We start from the raw sequence: 24,991 nt of genomic DNA on the forward strand, positions 1-24,991 counted from the left end.
GGTTGTGGATGAGGGGAGGAGGGAAGGACAAGGCCACACTGTATTTCAAAACTTATTGAATACCAGCCTTCTGTTGCTTGGGCAATCCTCTGGGGTGGAGTGGTTGGGTGCCCAGAGCTCCCCGTCCCACCCCCCCCCCCGCTTTCTTGGGCATCTGGGTGAGGAGGCTATGGAACTTCGGGAGGAGGGCAGTTAGTTATACAGGGGCTGCAGTGGTGGTCTGTGCCTTTCCTGCACCTCAACCATACACTGGAGCATACTAGTTTGATCCTCCAGTAGCCTCAGCATTGTATCCTGCCTCCTCTCATCACGCTGCGGCCACTTCTCCTGTTGCTTCAGCCATCTATCCTCTCACACGTCCCTCCTGTCCTTGCGTTCGTTTTGTGCTTTCCTGGACTCTGCCATTGTCTGCCTCCACGCATTCTGCTGGGCTCTTTCAGTTTGGGTGGACTGCATGAGCTCAGAGAACACTTCATCGTGAGTGCATTTTTTTCGCCTTCTTATCTGCGTTAGACTCTGGGACGGAGATGCTAGTTGCAGCGTTGAAACATTTGTAGCTGTTGGAGGAAAAAAGGGAGATTAAAATTGAAAAAGACACATTGGCCATTTAAAAGGAGGGGCTGGTGTTTTCGGGTTAACGTGCAGCACTAACCCAACTAACCCCTCCCCCCACACACACACACCCAATTCTCTGGGATGATCGCTTCACCCCACCCCCTACCGCATGGCTAACAGCAGGGATATTTCTTTTCAGCCACAGGCAAACAGCCCAGCAGGAACTGCCACCTCTGATGTCCCCTTAATAAAATTTCCCTATTTCAACCAGGTGACCATGAATGATATCACTCTCTTGAGGATAACACAGAGAGATAAAGAACGGATGTTGCTTGAATGCCAGCAAACACCGGGACCACACGCTGCCATGCTTTCTTATGCAAGGATTCCAGACTACGTGCTACTTGCCTGCTGTGGTAAAGTGTCTTATCATGGAGGACGCAATAAGGCTGCCCTCCCCAGAAACCTTTTGCAAAGGCTTTGGGAGTACCTCCAGGACAGCTTCATTGAGATGTCCCTGGAGGATTTCCGCCCCATCCCCAGACACGTTAACAGACTTTTCTAGTAGCTGTACTGGCCGTGAATGCATCCCAAATCTTCAGGGCAAATTAATCATTAAACACGCTTGCTTTTAAACCGCGTATTATATTTACAAAGATACACTCACCAGAGCTGCCTTCTCTGCCTTCAAGGTCCGGGAGCCCAGGTTGGGAGGGTATTGGATCCAGGGTGATAAACAGTTCCTGGCTGTCGGGGAGAATGGTTTCTCCAGTTGCCTGGTGTGTGCTATCTTCAACCTCCCCCTCCCCATGATCTTCCTCATCCCCAAAATCCTCATCCCTGTTCCGTGAGACTCCTCCCTTGCAGGAGTCCATGTACAGGGGTGGGGCAGTGATAGGGGCACCCCCTAGAATTGCATGCAGCTCATCATAGAAGCAGCATGTCTGGGGCTCTGACCCCAAGCAGGCGTTTGCCTCTTGGGGTTTTTGGTAGGCTTGCCTAAGCTCCTTAAGTTTCACACGGCACTGCTGCGGGTCCCTGTGATAGCCTCTGTCCTTCATGCCCTTGGAGATTTTTTCAAATATTCTGGCATTTCATCTTTTGGAACAGAGTTCTGAGAGCACGGATTCATCTCGCCATACAGCGATCAGATCCCGTACCTCCCTTTCGGTCCATGCTGGAGCTCTTTTGCAATTCTGGGACTCCATGATCACCTCTGCTGATGAGCTCGCCACACTGGCCAAACAGGAAATGAAATTCAAAATTTCGCAGGGCTTTTCCTGTCTACCTGGCCAGTGCATCCGAGTTAAGAGTGCTGTCCAGAGCGGTCACAATGGAGCACTGTGGGATAGCAACTGGAGGTCAATACCGTCGAATTGCGTCCACACTAACCCAAATTCAACCTGGCAATGTTGATTTCAGCACTAATCCCCTCACTGGGGAGGAGTACAGAAATCGATTTTAAGAGCACATTAAGTCGACAAAAATGGCTTCGTTATGTGGACGGGTGCAGGGTTAAATCGATCTAACACTGCTAAATTCGACCTAAACTCGTAGTGTAGACCAGGGCCTAGACTCCATATTCTCACTCCCCTGAGACAACTAGTCCCCTCTGCTTTTTTCTTCCGATAACATGTGAAAGACAAAATATCCATAGATCTCTAGTTCCAGGAGGTTCCAAAGTCTTCATCTTCACTCCCAAAATAATGTGCAAAATAGAAACTGAAAGCCTCCCTTGACCAAACTGCAAAATTATATCCAAATGAATCCAAACTAAATTCTCACTTTTGTGAAGTCAGTGCATAGTTGGGGAAAGGAGAAATCTCCTTAACACTGAAACAAAATGCACTTACACAAACAGGATTCAGGATTTACATCCATCTCCTAGCCATCAGTTTGTGCTTTTCTCTTAGTCTTGGTTAATAAACCATCTGTCTTCCTACAAAGGTGAATAGTCACCTATGATCCCTTCTCCAGTTCTAGACACATAGTACAAAAATCCTGAGAAGATGCCGATGGCTCTCAATTCCCACAGACTTTGATGAGATTTGAGGGGATTCAGGATGTCACAGGAGGCTCTCAGCAGCCTACAGGCTCCTCCCGCTACACCTGTCCAAATTAGGGTGACCAGATGTCCCGATTTTATAGGGACAGTCCCAATATTCAGGGCTTTGTTTTATATAAGCACCTATTACCCCCCACCCCGTCCCGATTTTTCATACTTGCTAGTTGGTCACCCTAGTCCAAATACACACAGGCACTTATACACGCACTACCACATCACACACATTCCTAAAACTACAAGTCAGCCTCTGAAGCAACTCACCAGTAATTCAGCACACATCCTGCCTCCATTCTCCAAAGCTAGACCTGCCTAGTTTCTCTTCCATATGTTTCTCCTAAAGCAACAGCACAAGTGTCTATAAATGAAGAGCCTTTAAAGTAAAATAAATTGACCTCTACAGGCCCCAAAAGTCCTGGGAAATGAGATGAACAGAAGAAGCCAGACCCTCAGCTGGTGGGAAAAGGTGCTGAACTCACTGGGGCCCAGACCTAAGGGTGTGGCCTAAATTCTGCAGCAAGGTTCTTTCTTTGCTGTCTATAAAATTCCTTTGCTGAAAAATTCAAAGAACAGTCATTAAAAATAAATAAATAAATAAATAAGAATGAAAAGAGACAAGTTACAAGCCCAAGACCGGGGTGATTATCAATAAGCCGAAGAGCACTTGGTGCCAGCAACGGACTGAGCCTTGTATTCTCACAGACAAGCAACTCCGGCCCCTGGCACCACAGCCAGGGTCAGGAGCTGTGGCTGCATGGGTGCCAGATGAAGGGGGTGACTGTGTAAAGAGCAGCTGTGGGGGGCGGGGGGAGGAAAGAGGAGGTGGGCAGGAGAGGGGAGTGAGGAGCTGCTTCTGTCTGAGCACCCTTGCAACGGCAAAGCTGCCTGTAGAAGGCTGGCTTCCTTGCAGGGAGGGAATCTGCAGGGGGTGTTATTTGCTACCACCAACTAGCTGTGTCCATTGCTAATGCCAGCAGAGAGAAGCAATTGGGATGGGGAGACAGAGAGAGAGAGAGAGAGGTTCACTGTGTAGATAAAAATAGTAACATACATAGCTAAATCTATGCAGATGGGCTGGATAATAGGAGTGATCTAATTGGCTAGTCATAGAATCATAGAAATGTTGGTCTGGAAGGGACCTTGAGAGGTCATCAAGTCCAGCCACCTGCAGTTAGTCAGGACCAAGTAAACTGAGACCATCCCTGACAGGAGTTTGTCCAACCTGTTCCACAACCTCCCTTGGAAGCCTATTCCAGAGTTTAACTACCCTGACAGAATTTCCTAAAAATCTGACCTAAATATCCCTTCCTGCAGATTAAACCCATTATTTCTTGTCATTCCTCCAGTGCACATGGAGAACAAATGAGTACAGTTTTCTTCATAACAGACCATGATTTAAAAATTGTCAGTTATGTAGAATCCACCACACCCTTTGTTAAGTTGGTCCAATGCTTAATTACTCTCACTGATAATCACTTACACCAGTTTGAATTTGTCTAGCTTCAACTTCCAGCCATTGGATCATGTTATACTTTTGTCTGCTAGATTGAAGGGCCCATTATTAAATATTTGTTCCCTGTGTAGGTACTTACAGACTGTGATCAAGTCACCCCTTAACCTTTCCTTTACTAAGCTAAATAATTGAGCTCCTTGAGTTTATCACTATAAGGCATGTTTTCTAACCGTTTAATCATTCTCGTGGCTCTTCTCTGAACCCTCTCCAATTTATCAACATCCTTCTTGAATTTGTGGGCACCACACAAGGTGTTTCAGCAGTGGTCACATCAATGCTAGCTAGATACAGAGGTAAAGTAAGTTCTCTGCTCCTACTCTAGATTCCTCTGTTTATGTATCCAAGGATTACATTAGCCCTTTTAGCCACAGCTTCACACTGGGAACTCATATTCAGCCGATTATCCACCAAATCTTTTTCAGAGTCATGGCTACCCAGGACAGGGCCCCCCATCCTGTAAGTATGGCTAGGGTGACCAGATAGCATGTGTGAAAAATTGGGACCAGGGACAGGGGTTAATAGGCATCTATGTAAGAAAAAGCCCTGAATATTGGTATTGTCCCTATCAAATCAGGACAACTGGTCTCCCTAAATATGGCATACATTCTTTGTTCCTAGATATAAATATTTTCGTTTAGCCATATTAAAATACATATTGTTTGCTTGTGCCCAGTTTACCAAGTGATTACATTCCCAGGCTCTCCCCTGAACCTTTAGAGTCTTCCAGTAAATTTACACACACACACACACATACACACACTCAATTCTATACATACAGGCTGATTTTTTTTCAGGAGCCTATGGGAGTTGGGTGCCCAACTCCAATTGAAAATCAGTGGATTTAGAAAGTCTGAGTCCTTTATGTCCTTGGTGAATGCATTTCCACAGTTCATTGCCATGAAAACCCTAGATGGGCTAGAAATCTATGCCTGGATGTTTAGAAGCTCTCTCTTGATGTGTTAAAATGCTTTGGCAATGTCTTATCACTTACATTGAAAACCCCTGAGGGTGGGATGAGACATTTTCTGTCTGCAAAACCCTGGTTCTGCAATCAAATAAAATCATAAATAAACCCCAGTAATCCCAGTGGCTTCTGGAGCAATGGGGAAGAATGGCGTGGCCCTCATATCTACCTCACTGCTTCCCAAGCTGTGGGCTGTGCATCTCCAGTTGGCTGTCCATGGGGGTTGGGAGCTTGTTTGCTTTCTCTGTGTCAAGTCTTCTGCTGGGGTAGATTTGCTCAGCCATCTACAACCAACCACAGATTCCAGAAACTCCCAGTAAGGCACTGTCCCAGTTATACAGCTCTATAGAAACTGTCACAGGGTGCACCTGAAGAGCAGCGGTCATGAATAGCTGAATGTGGGGTTGAAGGAGGAGAATTGGTTGAGAATGCGTATTCTGCTGTGATTTAATAAATCAATTAATTAATAAATAAACAGATAAATAAAATAATAATAATGGGCTACTTTAGTTTTAGCAACTTTTTTTAAATGGTGTCTTCCGGGCTGGGACTTGAAAAGGCCTGTTTGAGTTGGGGTTTAGTAACAGAGAAGGCTCTGGCAGACTCTCCCCACCGGAGCTGCTGTGCAATGTACCATACCTACAAATGCACACACATGCTGAGCACAGGGCAACTCTCAGCTATTGCTTTAATGGCTCGTGCACTGGGGAACAAGAATGTCACCCCCTAACACTCCCCTATCTCCAGACACAAGGCTTCCCCTTTCCTCCTGTCTCCTCCCACCGCCTGATGTACTTTACAGTGACTGGCTGCCAGTGGCATTCAACCAAGCTAGCAGAGAAAAGCTATGTCTACCCTGCAATAAAAGACCCATAGCATGGCTGTGGCTGGCCCGGGTCAGCTGACTTGGGTTCGCAGGGCTCAAGCTGCAGGACTATAAAATTGCAGGGTAGATGTTCAGGCTTGGGCTGGAGCCCAAAGTCTGAGAGCCTGCAAAGGGGAAGGGTCTCAGAGACCAGGCTCCAGCCCACACCTGAGGGTATGTCTATACTGCAATTAAACACCCGCGGCTGGCATGTGTCAGTTGACTAGGACTCACGAGGCTCGGGCTGTGGGGCTGCAAAATTGCAGTTTAGACATTCAGGCTTGGGCTGAAGTCCAGGCTCTGGGATTCTGCCCTATTGTGAGGTCTCAGACCCAGACTCCAGTCTGAGCCCAAATGTCTACACTGCAATTTTACAGCCCAGTAGCCCAAGCCCTACAAGCCTGAGTCAGCTGACACGGGCCAGCCGCGGGTGTTTAATTGCAGTGTAGACATACCCTGAATGTCTACATGGCAATTTTCAACCCTGCTGTCTGAACCCACAGGCCTGAGTCAGCTGACCTGGTTTCTGATACTCGGTGCTGCAGGTTTTTTATCGCATCACAGACATACCCTAAGAGAGAGTGAGAGAATATTGTGCTAATGAGCCACAGAACATTGCAAAACATATGATGGGAATAAAGGAAAGGAAAAGATCAGGCCACTTTTCAAACAAATGCAATGACAGAGAGTGAGGTGGACAGGACTACTGACTGCATCTGCAAAGCATTCGAGGGAACTTTCCAGCTGTTGACGGCTGCTGTGGGGACATAATTAAACGCAACTGAAAATCGATGACCTGTAACTTGTTCCAGCAATGCCAAATGACATACACACATTTTCCCCCACTCACCCCCAGTGCAACCACAAACATCTGTTTTATTGCTCCCAATATCAAAAGTCACAGGGATCTCACCTGAAAACCTGCCCTACCCTGCCATTCACTCATACGCCATCATCTCCTCCCTTGCTCTCCCCACACTGTTTTCAAAGTTCAGGGCCTCTTTGGCAAGGACAGCCCAGGCTGTGTGTCTGATGGAAAACAGCAGGAAAAAGCAGACATCCCCCTGTAAAGCATCCTTTGCCTGAAATCCCTTCAGACTTTCATAGCTTAGAGGAAATGCAGGACTTGATAATGAGTCATGTGCTCCTCTGGGAAACTGGAATGATTTCAGAAGAAGAGGAAAAATGTTTAAATCGGATCGAGTAGAAGGCCAAACTCAATCCTAAAGGCGGCAACTCCAGAGACAGGACACACTGTCCATGCAATGCGACCATCCACATTGGAACTGGAACGTAATGATGGCTCAGAGGCCTAAGGAGTGTTCTGGAAAAGACACAGCTCCTCTATTGGAATGGGTTTACTTCAGCTACCATGGTGACTGGTATGGTATGGGACGGTGTGGCAGGGCCTGGCATGGTATGGGTAGATGCATGGATAGATAAATACTGATCCCCTAACTGATACTGCATTTGTCTATATCGCTGAACTATCTTTGCACTCGGTATGATTGGCATGATTTGTTCTGGGATTGAAATAGTGAAGGGTGCATTAGCAGAACTGTAGAAGAACCCCAGAACTGGAATCACAGGGATGCCAATGGTGAAAGCTGATACGCATCAGCAGAGCAGTGGGCGGGGTCCTATGGCTGTGGAAGTTGCAGGCCAGGTGAACTGGCAGATCCAGGATTACAGATCACTCCTGAAGAAGGCTCTCACTGGCAAGACACACTCAGCCATTCTCACACACGCTGTCACAACACCCCTCTACATAAACACACTAACCTCACTCCCAACACACAGAAACTCTGAAGCAACCTCACACGTCTGGTGCACCCATTGATACAGTCACCAAACACACTGACACAAATTCCCATCCTGACAGAGCCTCATGTACACACACTGAGGGCCTGATTCACATTTACACTCAGACTTTTTTGCACCACGCTGACAGCCTAAGGGGGCCTTCACGTGAGTGCTTGAGTCATGCTGGAACGCTCAGGAATGCCATGACGACACCTTTTTGGGCGGCCAGAACAGCGTTCCAATACCTTTGCTGGGTCAGGGCCAAGCGGCTCTTTTCCCTCCCCAGCTGCAGAGGGTCCCCTGACCCAGCAGGTGCCGGTACTGGACCCAGGGGCATCGCTCAGTGGTGGGTCAGTGAGGAAGGAGCTGGGGATGCTGCAGGAAGAACTGTAGAGGGGAATATGGGAGCCCCCCCGTGAAAAGCAGGAGATGGGCACAGTTAATGAGGTGGTAGAGACAGGACAGGCTCTGCGGGGAGTCAGCCTCTTCTCCCCTGCGCCTCCCCCAGCTTCCCCTATCTTCTTCCCAGCTCCCCCTGCTCCCCTGCCAGGCCTCCTGGTACCCTGCATTCTGGCACTTCCTTTTCTAGCACTTTTTAATGTGGATTCAAATGTAGTTTACTGACAGTGCAGTATAAAGAGATCCTAATGAGAATCAGGCACACGTTGCCCTCCCTATACAAAGCTGATAGACCCTTCCATGCCCCGTGCCCCACACTCCCTGCCACAGCCTTACATATGTCCTGTCACTTGTGCTTGCACACACACAGAGCATCCTCTCCTTCCTCTTCATACTCATATGTGCTTTGCGATTACTCCAGCATTCAGGCTATAAGAAACTGCCAGCCTTCATCCTCCAGGAACTCACATCCTTCCCTTTCCAGTCAATGAGAAAATGACAGTGCAAGAAAAAAAATGGTCACCACCAATGGGATCGTCTCAAGTCTGGGGTACAAACTTCTCCGTCATGTTGCATAGCTACTTTACAGCAGGTGTATAAGACGACTGAATCCCCTTTGCAGAGCACAAACACAGTCTGATGTTGGCAGAGAGTGAGTTTTATGGGGATGCAAGTTTCTGGTGCGTGAAGCAGCCAAAGTTTTATGGGGATGCAGGTTTCTGGTTGGTGAAGCAGCCAGAAAAGTGGATGGAACATAGATTTTCCCCCCTGCCTGACTGAGCCCGACACCCCATTTGTCACACAATACGTGACTCTGGTGTGTTGTTAGATCCTGGGCTGCTCCTGGGTGCCTATGTAGTGATTGTGGCCAGGAGTGCTCGTTTTCTGCTAAGTCTGGCGAGAAAGGTGCAACCTTTCCTCCTATGCAAGGATGTTGCCACGGTTGTCACCGCTTGGACATTTGATTGGTGTCATGTATTCTACAGGCAACCACATCTTGAGACTACCGAGACATGGAGGTTAGTGCAGCACAACATAGCCTGCTTATTAAATGGAGTTGCACACGGTGGGAGCAATTAAATTAGTAAGCTGGTCAATAAGCAATAAGTAGAATTCAACATGTTTGTTTTAACCAATATTGCTTGGCACCTGGTCCTACTGACACAGCTGAAATAAGTCCAGTAAAGGGGCTCCAGCCAGAGCTCTCTCACTATAAACAGAGGGGGTTTCTAGCAGGGTGTTCTCCGTGAGAGGTCCTGGAGCTTGGAACTCCCCTCTTGGTCTGCCAGAGCCTGGTCTTCCTAACCTACTGGGCATGAAGAAAAGGCTGTGGTTTTTCTTGGGCTTTGAGGTTAGGGGCTGGGAGTCAGTAGGGTTTGGCAGTTACTGATTTATGCATGGGCAGCCCTTCACATTCTATTGTATTGCATATTTAAATCTATGGGATAGGCACTCGTAGCATAGGAAGTACTTCAGTGGAGATTTACAGAAACAGAGCTCCCTCCAGGGCTTGTCAACCGCTCTCATCAGCCACCTCAATCAGAGGGGGCTGCCTGAGAGTGACATGAGGTGCTGCTTCCACCACACTCCCCGCCTTGTCTTCTTCACCAGGAAGGAAAGGACCATGTTTCATCCCCAAATTTGAACCCCATGTATTGATGCCCCCTGACACCACTAGGCCAATTTGTTTACTTGCTTTCATCAAAATTGGAATTAAAAAAAATCAACCTCCACAGTCATTCAGCACCAGCCCTACTGGTCTAAAATACCACCCATGAGGAGAAGCCCACAAATGCGGGGTCTCACAATTTCGGGACTTGGCAATGTAAACCTGTGTTCTCTGTGACCCAGGCAGGTGTCCTCCCCACTGATTCCCAGGCAGGTGCTCTGTGCTCAGGTACACTCCAAACTACTTTAACCCCTGACTACACTTCACACAGACTGAGACACTTCAATTCCCTGTCCGTCCTCCCCACCCTAACGGCTCAGTAAAACCCATCATTCAATATGGAAGCAAAATCTGTCCTTCCCAGATGTTATGGGCATCCCAGATCCCTGACCCAAAGTCCAGAAGTCACAGAGATATGGTGTAGTCTAGTAGAGTGAGCACAGGGCTGAGGACCAGGCATACCAGAATTCTAAACCCAGCGCTGCCACTGTCTTATTATGAGGCCTTGGGAACATCACTTAAAGTCTCTGTAAAATAGAAATAAATAATAATACTACCCACTGACCTACCTCATCAAGGTGTTGTGAGGATTAGTTAATTATGGTTTGTAAAAGGCGACTGCAATATTAAGTAAATTGTGTTACAGTCATGCTCCTGAGGTGCACACAGAGAGCCTGAAGATGAAAAGAATCCCATTTCCTCCCAAACAATTCAGTTTACATGAGAGAGATTAAGAATGGCAATGCAGCAGTGGTCGCCACATTCTATCCTATTCAGGCTCTTATATTCCACTAATCGCTGTGTTATCTGACTGCCTACATGTTGGCCTACGGAGCCTATACACCAGGGGTGGCCAAACTTATTGGCCCTCTGAACCGCATATAACAATCTTCAGAAGTTTGAGAGCCAGAGCACACGTGCCAGGAGCCGGGGCTTGGGGCTTCAGCCCCACTCCCGTTGAAGCTCCAAGCCCTGGCAGGTGAACCCTGCAGGGCTGAAGCCCCGAGCCCTCCTTCCCACTGGACAGAAGCTCCTATCCCCCTGCTCCACAGTGCAAGGCAGAGGTCCCAAGCTCTCCCTGCCCCACCCACCCAGTCTGGTAGGCGGAGAATGGGGTGGCGGGGGGGGGCACTTGTGAGCCTCACTTTAATGGTAAAAGAGCCACATGTGGCTTGCAGTTAGACCACAGTTAAGCCATCCCTGCTATACACCATTGCTTGGAAAATGAGAGTGTCACATAGGGCTTGCCATGTCCAATCAGACCACTGGTCTGGCTATTTCAGCACCCAGAGCTGGCTGTTAGACTGAGAGGAGGGGACTCTAAAGATCACATACACACTTTCAATGTAAAATGTTTCTAATAAGCTAGGGACATGTCCCAAGAATCTTCTTACCAACTTTCCCCCCAACTTCTGAGGCCAGTCTTTTGCATAGTGGGGTTGATAATGGTGGCTAGCAGTTGACTGCACTTAGAGGGAGAAGGCAAATCATTTTGCAGGCCTGCTTCAAAATATTAAGACCTTCTCTGCCAGCATTCTGTATTTGGAATCCATCAGTGCAAAATGCTTCACAGGAAGGTTAAAAAAAAAAGGCCATAATGCACCTGGCTAAATGCCCTTCACTCCCAGCGTCAAGCCTTAAACACATGACCATCCCTTCTATCCATGGAAGTAGAGAACACCACAGACATTACTACAGCAGTTTCAATCACATTGTGGGCAAGGCCAGAAGATGTCTGAGGTTATGTTCTTGAGCCACCAAAAGTTATCTATACTGCCAAAAATCAGGTACCTAATTCACCACCAGTGCAACTCCATCAGCAATAGTACGGGTGAAAGCTAACGTACAGACAGATCTAAGACATATTTACCACTGTTGTTGCCCTAGTGGGTTAGACCAAAAGTGCTGGTGGTAAAAATATCTGAGCCCTGTCTACACTGAAACATTTCTACCACCTGTGAGATGTCTATATTTCTGCTAACACTGTTCATTGTGTTGCCTTATCCTTCCAACCACACACAGTCTATTTGTCTGATGTGGCCACCCGATATGTCCTTTCTGATGTGACATTATGAGCTATTTGGGAAAGATACTTGCCTTCTTTGTGTACGTTACCTAGCCCAATTACCTTTGATTTACGTCCTTAGCTGCTATTGTAATACACATAACAAATAGTAATAATAATTGTGAAGCTGCATCAGTGGTGAATTATGCTTCCATTTTTTCATAGTGTAGATGCACCTTCAGGAGACACACAGGAGAGGCTATCGCTGGTATCAAGAATAAAGCACAGCAAACCAGATCTGAGCTGACCCATAAATGTGCACATATTGTGCTACCCACTGGGGGGGCGGGGGGGTTTCTACCTTTCAAAGGAAAGTAAGACAGAAAAGAAATCAGACAGACAGCATCCTTGGAATATATGTAGGAATATATAATCATGCTCTCTCTCTCTCTCTCACACACACACACCATAATTTATCTCTTCCTCCTCCTGTTTGACATTATCCTCTGTTCTAGTATCATAATCTGTTGCTACGGAAACAACTATGATGTCACAAAGAGAGGATTATAGATGTCTTGAACAGGAAGAAAAGGTACATTATAATGGGAGAGAAAAAGACACCTACAAATAGCTGCTGAGTAGGAGACATTCCAGGAACAGCAAATGTGAAATGGAAAATAAACAAACAAGTGGCATTGATGTCGCTGTAACTGGGAATAGAATTTGGCCCATCATTTTCAAAATAAAAAGGTGTTTACAGTTTTTACCCCAAGAAGCAAAAAGCATCTGTGCAAAGCTGTTTAAGCATTTTCAAAAATTAGTTTTTCTCAGAAATTCTTTGCAAGTTTCCTTGTGGAGGATATTCTCTCAGACTCACTGATTGAGGCTGGGTCTCCCTCACATCACTACACTGTGTGTGTTCCAGAACTCCCATCAAAAGTGCTGGCATAATGCACCTGTAACAATATGGCTGATCAGTAGGGATCTTGTTGGTTGGCTGCCATCTTATGGGTCCTTTTGATCTTTAATCAGAAATAAATAGAGAAGCTCCGAACTTGTTTCCAAGTCACTGATGACTCAGAAGAAAATGCTCTTAAATACCTATGGGTCAATGTCCTAACAGATAAAGCACAAGGTGGGGTGTTAGTTGGTGTCTGCTACCAACTGCTAAATCACACTAGGGAACAGGATGACCAGCTCCTTTGACACCTATCTATAATGTGTAGGGAAAAACGTGCTACCCTGAGGGACTTCAATATGAGTGACATATCCTGGAGATCTCATGCACCCAGTACTAAAACATCCTTTCTGAACATTATAGAGGAGAATTTCCTAACTCAAAAAGTGTTGCAGCCAATACAGGGGAATTCTATATTAGACCTTGTCTTGACAGATAAAGAGGAACTGGTCACAGAACTAGAAATTAATAGTAATTTAGGTACAAGTGACTCATAGACTTAAGACAAGAAGGGACCATCATGGTAATCTAGTCTTACTTTCTGCACATTGCAGGCCACAGAACCTCACCCACCCACCCACCCCTGTAGTAGGCCCAAAACCTCTTGTTGAGTTACTGAAGTCCTCAAATCTTGATTTAAAGACTTCAAATTCCAAAGAATCCACCATTTATTCTAGTTCAAACCAACCAATGACCTTGACTTGTGCAAGCAGAATATAGTTCAGACCAGGGATATATATCCTTGGTGCTTTAAAAGGGCCAATTTCACTCAGCTGAAAACAAGGATGAGCCAATCATCTGGCAGGAAGATTTTTAACAGAAAAAAAATGTAAATGATAATCGGGACTTGTTTAAGAACTTTACTTTACTAGATGCCCAAAAAGCCACAATTGAGGAAGAAAGCCATATTGGTTAAAAAACCAACATGGTTTAGTGGGCAAGTGAAGGCAGCTGTAAAAAAATAAAATATTTATATATACAACAAACAAGAAATAGGAAGTTGATAGTAATGAATATAAATAAGAAGCTAGGAATTATAGAAAATTGATAAGGGAAGAAAAAGGACACAAGAAGAAATCTATGTCCAGCAGTGTTAAGGACAATAAGAAGTTTTTAAAATATACTAGGAACAAAAAGAATCCTAACAGTGGTATTGGTCCTTTACTATACATAGAAATGGCAGAATTACCAATAATAATGCCAAAAAGGCACAAGTGTTCAATAAATATTTATGTTCTGTATTTTGGGGGGAGAAACAAGGGATGTACTCATATTATATGCTAACACTCTTTCCAGTCTACTAGTATCTCAGGAGGATTTTAAACAGCAGCTACTAAAGTAGGACATTTTTAAGTCAGCAGGTCCAGATAAGTTGTTTTTAAAAAGCTGTCTGAGGAGCTCGCTGGACCATTAACGTTGATTTTCAATAAGTCTCGAAGCACCAGGGAAGTTCCAGAAGACTGGAAGAAAGCTAACATTGTGCCAGTATTTAAAAAGGGTAAATGGAACGACCAGATAATTATAGACCTGTCAGTCTGACATTGATCCTGGGAAAGATAATGGAGCGGCTGGGACTTGATTAATAAAGAATTAAAGGAGGGTAATATAATTAATGCAAATCAACATGGGTTTATGGAAAATAGATCCTGTCAAACTAACTTGATATCTTTTTGTTGATGAGATTACAAGTTTGATTGATAATGGTATGGTGTTGATGTAATAGACTTGGATGTCTGTAAGGCATTTGACTTGGTACCACATGACATTTTGACTGAAAAGCTAGAAAGGTATAAAATTAACATGGATCACATTACATGGATTAAAAGCTGGCTAAATGATTGGTCTCAAAATGTAACTGTAAATGAGGAATCATCATCAAACAAGTGTGTTTTTACTGGGATGCTGCAGGGATCGGTTCTTGGCCCTGTGCTATTTAACATTTTCATTAATGACCAGGAAGAAAACATGAAATCATCACTGATAAAGTTTACAGATGACACAAAAACTGGGGGAGTGATAAATAATGAAGATGACTGGGGATACAGAGCAATCTGAATTGCTTGGAGCAAGCTGGATGCAATCTAACAATATGTATTTTTCTATGGTCAAATGTAAATGTGTATATCGAGGAACAAAGAATGTAGGTCATACTAAAGGATATGGGGGCTCTATCCTGGGAAGCTGTGACTCTCAAAAAGATCTGGGGATCATGAGGGACAATAAGCTGAGCATGAGCTCCCCGTGTGATGGCCAAAAGGGTAAATGCAATTCTTGGATACATAAACAGGAGAATCTTGAATACAAGTAAAGGGGTTATTTCACCTCTATAGTTGGCACGGTGCGACCGCTGCTGGAATACTGTGTCCAGTTCTGGTGCCCACAATTCAAGAAGGATGTTGAGAAATTGGAGACGGTTCAGAGAAGAGCCACAAAAATGATTACAGCAGTGATACTCAGACTTCAGTCGTTCAGGAGCCAAATTAGCAATCAACATTATCCAAAAGAGCCACAGTAGTGTGAATGCATTGTTTTGTTTACTATAGTACTATATATTCACATTTCAACAGTATGAGAGGGGAAATATATTATTCTCACAGCAAAATGACTGACCAAGTATTATTATTTTATCAACTGCAATTGGTTAATAACATAGTAAAAGCATCTGATTGGTTAATAACTTAGATTGGTTAATAATTAAATCACACAGTGTTTTAATATCATGTGCTGCAAAGAGCCGCAGGGGACACATTTAAGAGCCACTTGTGGCTTGCAAGCCTCACTCTGAGTATCACTGGATTAAAGGATTAGAAAACATGCCTCGGAATGATCTACTCAAGGAGCGCAATTTATTTAGTTTAGCAAAGAAAAGGTTAAGGGATAATTTGATTACAGTCTATAAGTATCTACATGGGGAACAAATATTTAATAATGAGCTCTTCAATCTAATAGAGAAATGTGTAACATGATCCAATGGCTGGAAGTTGAAGCTAGACAAATTCAGACTGGAAATAAGGCATAAGTTTTTAACAATGGGAGCAATTAACCATTGGAACAATTTACCAAGGGATGTGGTGGATTTTCCATCACTAACCATTTTTAAACCAAGATTGGATGTTTTTTTCTAAAAGATCTGCTCTAGGAATTATTTTGAGGAAATTCCATGGCCTGTGTTTTACAGGAAATCAGACTAGATGAATAGAGTGGTTACTTCTAGCGTTGGAATCTATGAAAAAAACAAGTGGATTACATCCAATAGCAATAAACTCACTAACCTAAAATGATAAGCAAGAAGGACTCTTTCCTGTCCTCCTAGGCAAGCATAAAAGCAGAGCCTCATTGATACAATGGCAAATACATTGGTACAGCTGATCTGATGTTAGAGAAAAGAGAACGTTGGGACCAATGCTGTCAAGCCATCCAGCTTTCATGCCAGGCACACCTATTTACTAAGTCACACACACACTGGATGCACCTTTAGATTTTTATACATTTCAATCACCTGGCCTGATCGTGAGAATGGGGCAGACAGACGGAAAGGAGAGATTATGTGACAGCCACACGTGCCTTTGCCGCATTATGCGCAGACATAAAATTGCAGAAAATTTCAGCACTCAGGGATTGTAGGGGTCTTCTGGTGGGTCTATTTGAATTGCTTCTGTGTTTGAGCCCTCGATTTGGAGTGGCTGATAATGGTGATGGGGGAACCCCAAGAATTTCAGTGTTAGGAATCAGATCAATTAAACCTCCAAAAATTCTAATACTTCACCAGAGTTTACCCAGATTATATGAACTTCTTAATCATGTGGAATTGGACTGGGAATCTCCCGTGAATGGAATTTCTCAGGCAATAGCATCCCTTTTGCTTCCATTCCCAGCTAGAGCCAGGAAGTGCCTGGAAGTACAAAGATGAAAAATAACGGAACAGGGAAGTTGCTAAATGAACTTTGTTCAAGTTTTGGACCAAGGTTTGGCTCCTATTTTACATTAACCTATTTGCCTTTCCCTTGTTTTCCAGGATCAGGAGAGCACAGTGGGAAACAAAGCTGATATTTTGATGGGGGGTGAAATTTGGGCATGAGCCACTGTGTCCCTATGAAGTTGTCAGTCTTTAGAGGAGTTCAGTGAGGAGCTATGCATTGTGGAAATGTTATTCCAGATGACCAAGCCTTGCTAATCCCCTTAAGTGTAAAGACTGTAATGAACAGGAAACATTGCTGCCCTCCTGAGTTTTCTGGGATTGCCAAGCTTCCTGGAATATCATTGGGTCTGACAGAACATCATCACCTTGTGGTGTGACTATTTTATCACATTTTAAATGTGGCAGCCTTAAGTGATCTCTTTACCCTTTCTTCTTCTAGAGGTAGTTGTCAATGCAGACACTGGAAGCTGAGCAGGGAAGAGAAAGGGGCGTGATTAAAAGCAGTGCTCAACTTTTCTAATCAAATAGCCCGTTCAGTGGAACCTGACAGACACTGCTACATTATCAAACTGCTGGGGAGACCTTAAAAATACTGTAGTACATTCTGTAGTCCGCAACTCAGCAAAACTCCCACTGTCTTCAGAATTCAGTCTATGGAGCCTGATTCTAAACACACTTACAGCAGTGTTATACCTGTGTGGCTCCATTAGTTTAAGTGGCATTACTGCTGATTTACACCTGGTGTAAGTGAGACCAGAATCAAGCCAAGAACTGGCTAGAGAAGCTTGGGCATGGGGAAGTTCACAGTGCTGCTGCTCATTTTGTACCCACATTGTAGATAAGTAGAGGACTTCATTCTCCAGGGCTGACATTCCTCCACTGGCTTGAAATTCACCTGGATTCGTCAGCCAGTTTATAAAATACTTTGAACATGCAAAGAACTACACAAGTGCACGGTGGGAATTTATTATTAATTATTATTATTATACCAATAGACAGTAGGGTTTATTTATTCTTTTTAACCCTGACTTTTGATTCTCTAAGGTTATACGTGTGAATCCGGAAATGTCCCTCACACCATGCTATGGGAACATGGGGAGCTCATTTACTTCAGTGTGACTCCACTAGCGTGAATGGAATTACTCTTAGTTCAGGTCCCCGTTCAGAAAAGCATCCGTATTCAGGAATGGCGCTTAACCCCATGCTCAAGAGCGTTCATGAATCGGAGCCTTACCCTGGTGTGAGAGGAGAATCGGGCTCACTCTCTCCACCGGTCAGCTGTAAATGTTCACAGGAAATAAAGTGACTTTGCTTTTTCTATGCTATATACACACAAACTGAGCAGCTGCTGACTTGGAGGAACGTTATCATTTGGGTCTGAATGTAGATTTTTAGAACGGTTAAAAAAGTGAAATAATTTTTAGGCCAACAGTTCCAAAAGAGGATGCCTAAAGTTAGGCTCCTAAATCCATATTTAGGTATATAAATAAGTAAGAGACCCTTTTTTCTAATTAGGGTTTACATCTCTCTTTTGGTTATGCAGCAATGTTTGTAGCTGGACTGGTCCTTAATAAAGAGGTGGATAAAGTAAATAAATCTTCCACTAGAGCAACAAATAAAAGACAGCAATGATAATAGTAATACACTGAACTTACAGAATACAAATTCCCGAGTGAGGGTGAGTAGTCCATTTACAAATGGACTAACTAAGGCACAGAGTCTAGGTCAATGGGACTGTTCATGTGCTTAAAGCGTGACACATATGTAAGTACTTTCCCGAATTAAGGCCATAGATTAAGGGTGGGATTTTCAAAACACACAGTCTTGGCCTAACTCTACTGCACAGAAACCTATTGATTTCAATAGGACCAGAGTAAGGCCAACACCGAGTGCTTTTGGAAAATCCTACTCTAACAGTCAGGTCCAAAGTCACGCACCAAACCAGCTCCCCAGACACCTGCTCTTACCACTGGTCCGTGCTACACCATCCTGAAGTGAAATAGTCTCTGCCAGTCTGAACACAGGGATGCTGTACTCACATCTGAACTACAGTTTTCAGTAATTGTAAGAATGGAGGGCTCTGCAAATTTCTCACGTGGGGGACCACTTTGTGAGACACAGGGACCCTCTCAAGGACTCACCTCCAGTCCCAACACCCCAATCCTATAATGGCTTGGCTCTCAAAAACCTTCACTCTGGAGATCACCAGAGAGGTTCTCCAAAGCTACCATATGCCAACGGTTGAAAACCAACATTGTGTGGTGGCCCAAACTTATAAACTGGGGTAACTAAAAGCAGGCACCTAGATCCAAGCCTAGTCTCCAAGTGGCCTGATTTGCAGAGGTGATGAGTGTTCAAAATACCCATGGAAGTTAATTAGGGTTGTGGATACTCACCACCTCTGAAAATCAGGGCAATCATTGAGATGCCTAAAATAATGAATAATAATACTACTCAGCTCTTATATAGTATTTTTTATTCATGCTCTCAAAGAGCTTTACAAAGGAGGTCACTATCTTTATCCCCATTTTAAAGATGGGGAAACTGAGGCACTGGGAGGGACGGTGACTTGCCCAAGTTAAACTTTTAGGCACCTAAGCCCCTATTCTGCAAACTGACCATGATTTTCAAATTTGGGCCTGATACTGCATACACTTATGGATGTGCTTAACTCTCTACATGCACGGTGAGGAATCCAACTGAAGTCAATGGGGTTTGTCACTTGTGTTAACTTAAGCCGATGTGTAAGCCCATGCAGGAGCCAGCCCAAGCCTGAAGTGTGGCCAGTATGCATATTCCTGCATTCTGAGTGGCTGTTCCCCTCAGAACACATTGTCTATCTGCCCGCACTATCCTAGCCCTTACAGGGTTTCTTCCATTTCAGAAAATAAAACAACATCTCTCACCCATTTCATCTCAATAATATTTAATCATTAGACATTTCAGTATGATAACAACAATAATTATAACTGGAGGGGATTTTCTGTTATCTTGGAAACAACCACCTCTTGAGCTAATAAAAACCTGTGCCTTTGGTCCCAGCACTGATTTAGCTCAGGTGATGGTTATTACCTCATAAACAGGAAGCTCCATTCAGTTATTATCCCAGCGCACAGAGTTTTGGGGCAAAGCCCTTCACAAAGTGCCAAAGGTTAATCCATTAAAATGATCACATGTTGCCTCTGTAAAGTGCCTGTCCCAGAAGCTCTGGGAAAACACTAGCCAGTTAAATAGGATCTGACCTTAGACATGTTCAGGGTCAGAATTTCATGCCTCCAACAACCTGATCCTGCGAAGAGCTCCCTGGGGGCAAACCTTTCTGCCACATGAAGCCCCATCAATGTCCCTGTAGTGGCTAGGTAGAATTTACAGAAAATACAGATATTAATTCTATAAGCCACCCACACATAAAACTACTGACGCTGCTGCTAATAATAGACTGTAAATTGCAACAAAGTTGTCAAAGATAAGTAATAAGCAAAGCACAACAGCATCACACCAAAACAAGAGGTAATAATCATTCTAAAAATAAAGGTTAAAGCAAACTAACACCCCTTTATGCTGTGCTCTGAAGGCTGCCAATCTCAGGTGCTGGTGAGCCACCCAGGAAAGGGCAGGTGAAATTCACTTCTATGCAGAAGGCTGCACAAAGTCTGTGCACCACTTAAGTCCAGCTTATGCACCCTTAAAATAGGGCTTGAGTGGGACTTCAGTGGTGCATAGGCTTTTTGCTTGACCTCTGCACAGGGCAGAATTTCACCCAGCGAAAGTATCACAACTGATTTGAGCAGAAAGGTCAATACAGGGTGAGGCGCCATCCTCTCTCAGAGTCATGGGACCAGGTGCTCCACTGGTGTGACTCAGGATAGCTCTGCTGCAGCCAGGGGAACTTCATCAGCTAACGCCAACTCCGAAACTGGACAACTTATTTTTAATGCCAGTGAGGACAGTTATGCTCATCTAGTCTGACCTCCTGCATAACACAGGCCATAGAACCTCACTCAGTGATTCCTGCATTTAGCCCAATAAGTTCTCCACTCTCCATTAAGATTAAAGCGACTCAAATCCAACCCAGGTGCTGAACGTTAGTTTTAGTTGCCTTTCTATTTTTATTCTGCTCGGTCTATTTTATTTCCTTCATTTTACCCTTTCAGTTCTAAAAAGGAAAAAGAACAGGAAAGGCTGGAGAACAGGCATGTGGCAGGTGAAATCCTGACTCTACTGAAGTCAATGACAAAACTCTCCTCGATGTCACCGGGGCCAGGATTTCATCCTATGTATTTACTTATTATGCACGGTCTGGCTCACAAGAGCTGCTACTTGGGCCAGCAGTTTAGTATCGTCACGCAGAGCACGCACCGAAGTATTCAGAAAGGTCTTTGTACATAGCTCACTTAAACAGAGATGTATTGGAATCATTTAATAAATCTTTTAATGTGTCACATTTTCTAACAACATGTTTTTGTAAAAGAGCTCTGTGCTTTCAAACCCGTACCGCTGGGAAAGATATCTTCTCACATATTCCATCGTCCGTTTTGGTGGTGGTGGTGGGTGTAGGGGGGGTATGTGTGTTACAATAGTAATCCATTGACAGCGCAAGAGTCAAACAATAGGAACAGAGGAGCTGTTACATACTACAGCACTGAGCCAGCACCTCTACAATTATGCTTCCATCAGTGGCTTAAATGTACCTGATGCTCGGGAGGAAGGCTCAAGAGAGCCTGTGATATGCAGACTATCATTTCGGGAAGGAAAGACCAGAACCACACACTCTCCTTTTACGATTAGATTCATATTCTACATGCAAGTAAGTGCAAGTTTCCATCCTTGCCCTATAACGTGTCAGGGAACTCTGAAGAACTCTCATGACTATCAGGGAGGACAGCATAGCCATGAAACCCCCGCCCCCTCCTCCCCAAAAAAAACAGTCCAACCCACAAACCTATTTTAATGCAAAATTCAACCCCCCTTGTACCTTATGTGGACTCTTGAGAGTTGGGATATTGCAGATTTTCCAGCTTTAAGGATTGGGATGTTTTAATAGGCTGCAAAGTTTTGCTGTGGGACCTTCCCTGCTGCAAGACTGTTATAGATGGCTCCAAACAGGCCTTCTTTATAGGTTGTTGGGTTTTTTTTCAATCACCCAAGTGCCTTGAAGCAGCTGACGTGAGAGTGCAGTAACTGTTAAACTCCGGCTAAAAGCCTCAATGCGTCACCATGAATCTAGAGAAGAATCCAGTATGCTGGCTCCCACCAGGCTGATGTCCATTAGACTCAATCTTCCTGTAATATTTCAATTGGAGATGGTGCCATGCACTTTTGCAGAAAGAAGGCTTAATGAAACATTTACAGAAATGAGCTCAGTTTTCCACAAAGGAGATAAGGTAAAAATCATGTTCACACTGCCCTATAGACACCGTTAATTATTCTCTCCTCAGATCAAGGGGGTGAGTGTGACAGTAAGCTAAATGTCCCTCTTCTGGAGACCTGGGGGACATCATAAATGAACATGATCTTGGAAGATTCATCCTACCCCACAGTGGATTTTAGTCCACATCACAAAATCACTGCATAATCCAACCTGATTAGTAGACTCTGTTGCAGAGAAGCTCAGGACGGGGACAGCAGGCACTGTGATGTAGGACAGGCCTAAAGTGCACTGGACTAGCTGTGTAAGGAGTCCAGCGCTGCAATAGCAGGGAACTGATTTGGTCAGGATTAAAATGCATTGGCAGTGTTACCATCTGTGGGGCCCCAAATCTAGACTAGCAGGGAAGTGAGGCAGGTAAAGATTCGGATGCCCTTACACAGCTGGGAAGTATGGAGCCCAGGACAGGAACAGCAGGTCAGGATGGAGGTGCAATGTCAGAGCAGGGTGGGCACCTACCTGCCTCTAGCAATTTCTGTTAGCATCTCGCTGCCACAAGCCTCACATCCAACCATGACCATGAGCATTGCAAAAGAAAGGCTTTCCAAATAGAGACACTTCTTTTCCCTTGAAAGGGCAAAGCCTGCTCCTAACAGTTCTTCATTCAGTGGCAAGTTTCTTTTCTAAACCAGACCTTAACCGTCCAGCAGAGGGCGAGTTCAGGAGGTGTTTAAAGAGAAACATTATTTCATTTCATTTCAACACCCCAGACAGTTCCAGCACTGACTGTAGCCCCTTTTTACAGATACAGTTTAATAATAAATGTCCCTCATTGTTTTGCACACTCTCTTTTTTCAGCAGATCTCTTGCATTTGCCTTTCATTAGTCACACTGCAGAAAAAAATAATGGCTACATTAAACCTATGCTCTTCAGGATCAGGGAAGAAAGAACTGGAATAATACTTATTTGTGTTGCCTTCAAACAATCCCCTTTGTTTATTTTAGAGTTCAGACTATTTACAGGCCCCACAATTGTAAACCACCCTGAAGCATCCTAGCCATCAATAAAAACATCGGTAACTTTACACCGTCAGAAAAACTGGTTCCTTTAGAACACTCCAACTAATACTCGATTTTCTTCTCAGATAAGTTTTATCAGACGCACTACAGATAAAGTATTGCTTCCCGCATGCCTTTTCCCCTGCCAGACATTAAAATCTCCCTTGCTATAAATCGATCGTCAAGACATTTCTGAATAAAATAAAATAAACTGAGGATTTCTATCCAGTTTACATAAATGCTCTCTAACCAATTCTCAACCAGAAAAGGGGGGACGGGGACGGGGACAGGGACAGAAAGGAAGGACATAAATACAACGGTAGGTGATATAAATTAAGCCGGATTTATTTTTAAACACGAGTCCTAAAAAGAGAGATAGAGAGAGAGAGAGAGATTTAAAAACTGAAAAAAAAAACTAAGTTCACTTTCAATTTTCACTGCAATCGCCGGTTGGATTTAACTAGAAACTGAAAGAACTGACAGTCTGCTGCTAGAATTTTTTCCTGACATATATGCCTAGATACGCTATTATTTTTTTAACCTAAAAATATAGTTGATCAGCAAAATCCCAAAGCAAATGCTTTCTGGAGTACAGGCTAAAGCAATAGGGTGTTCAGCCCTTGAATTTAAACTACATTTCATACAGAGAGAGAGAGAGAGAGAGAGAGAGAGAGCAATTACAGGGCAATCTTAGTCAATTTCATTGTTCGGCTCGGCACTGAAATGGACTTTTCCACCCATTTCCTTCGTGACCACGGACCGAAATAATCAAAACAAAATAAAATAAAATAAAGAGGGGGTGAGGAATTTTACAGACAATCATGGGTGGACAGAAGGAAGAAATGGAAAGCAAATTAAAACCAACCTCCATTCAAATACTAAGAATACTAATTTTTTAAAAGGCAGAGCCATACATTGAACCTCACAGCAGCGACAATGAGCTATGCTATAATGTTGATTTCAGATCTGTGGTCATTTTCTTTCTCTTTTTTGGTGGGAGGTGAGGGGTGCCTGGTGCCCAGAGATAGCCAAAGGACAGGGATGGGGAGGGGTGGAAGGAAATAAAAGACCCAGAGCTGCCTTACCTTCGTACATAGGGGCCATCGGTGCAAGAATGTGTTATTCATGGCAAAAAAAAATATATTAAAACATTTAAAAATGAAGCGAGATCTCAGCCCCCCAAACTCAATACAAATCTGCCATCTTGAGCCTGTGTCTCTCCGTACAGTCGAAGCTGCCAGCCTCCTGCATCACCGCCTCACTTCATCAGGGGGGAGACAGAAAAATCCACCCTTGATCCTGTCCATCTAACAAAAACACCACCAAAAAAAGGAGCAGGGAGTGGAAGAGGTGTGGGGAGGGTCGATGCACAGTGGACAGGTCAAGGGTGGGGGGAGAGGTGATTAGAGGCCCCCCCCCAGATTTGGGACTTGGGGTCGGGGAGGGGGGACTCAGCCGATCCCCCTAGCTCTCAGCTCAACATGTCTGTGTGTGTTGGGGGTTTCTGCAAAAGTTGCATTGGAGGCGAGAGCGAGAGCGAGACAGAGACAGAGAGGGGGAGACGGGGAAAAAAAAGCAAAGGGAGTTTGCAAATAATCAAATACCGATGGCACTGATCGCAGTTTCCCAGAAGGAGAGAGAGAGAGAGAAACCCTCTACTGAGATTATGTGGGATCTTGTTTAACAACACATTTCAATCACGAGAAAAAAGGAACAGTCAACAGAAGTTGGTGAAACAGTTCTGTCTCCCTCTCTCTTTACAGAAAAGAAAAAAAAAAGGCAGCTGATTGAAGCTTTGCAATTCACTGGCTGTGGGGATCATATAATTTGAGCTGATGTTTTACAATAGCAT

General features: G+C 44.3%; 1 protein-coding gene across 2 annotated transcripts in view; it reads right to left on the reverse strand.

Annotated features, from left to right (window-relative positions):
- The window catches only part of HIPK2 (homeodomain interacting protein kinase 2), a 182,283-nt gene extending 157,592 nt beyond the window's left edge, over nucleotides 1–24,691 (reverse strand). For both annotated transcript variants that reach the window (XM_084646693.1, XM_084646692.1), the window contains exon 1: nucleotides 24,225–24,691. In XM_084646693.1, the coding sequence (XP_084502819.1) occupies nucleotides 24,225–24,243 (19 nt within the window). In that variant the 5' untranslated portion in view covers nucleotides 24,244–24,691. The remainder of the gene's footprint in view (nucleotides 1–24,224) is intronic.
- Between the last annotated feature and the right edge of the window lie 300 nt (nucleotides 24,692–24,991).

This window comes from Lepidochelys olivacea (assembly GCF_965140295.1).
Source record: "Lepidochelys olivacea isolate rLepOli2 genome assembly, chromosome: 1".
Classification (NCBI taxonomy): domain Eukaryota; kingdom Metazoa; phylum Chordata; order Testudines; family Cheloniidae; genus Lepidochelys; species Lepidochelys olivacea.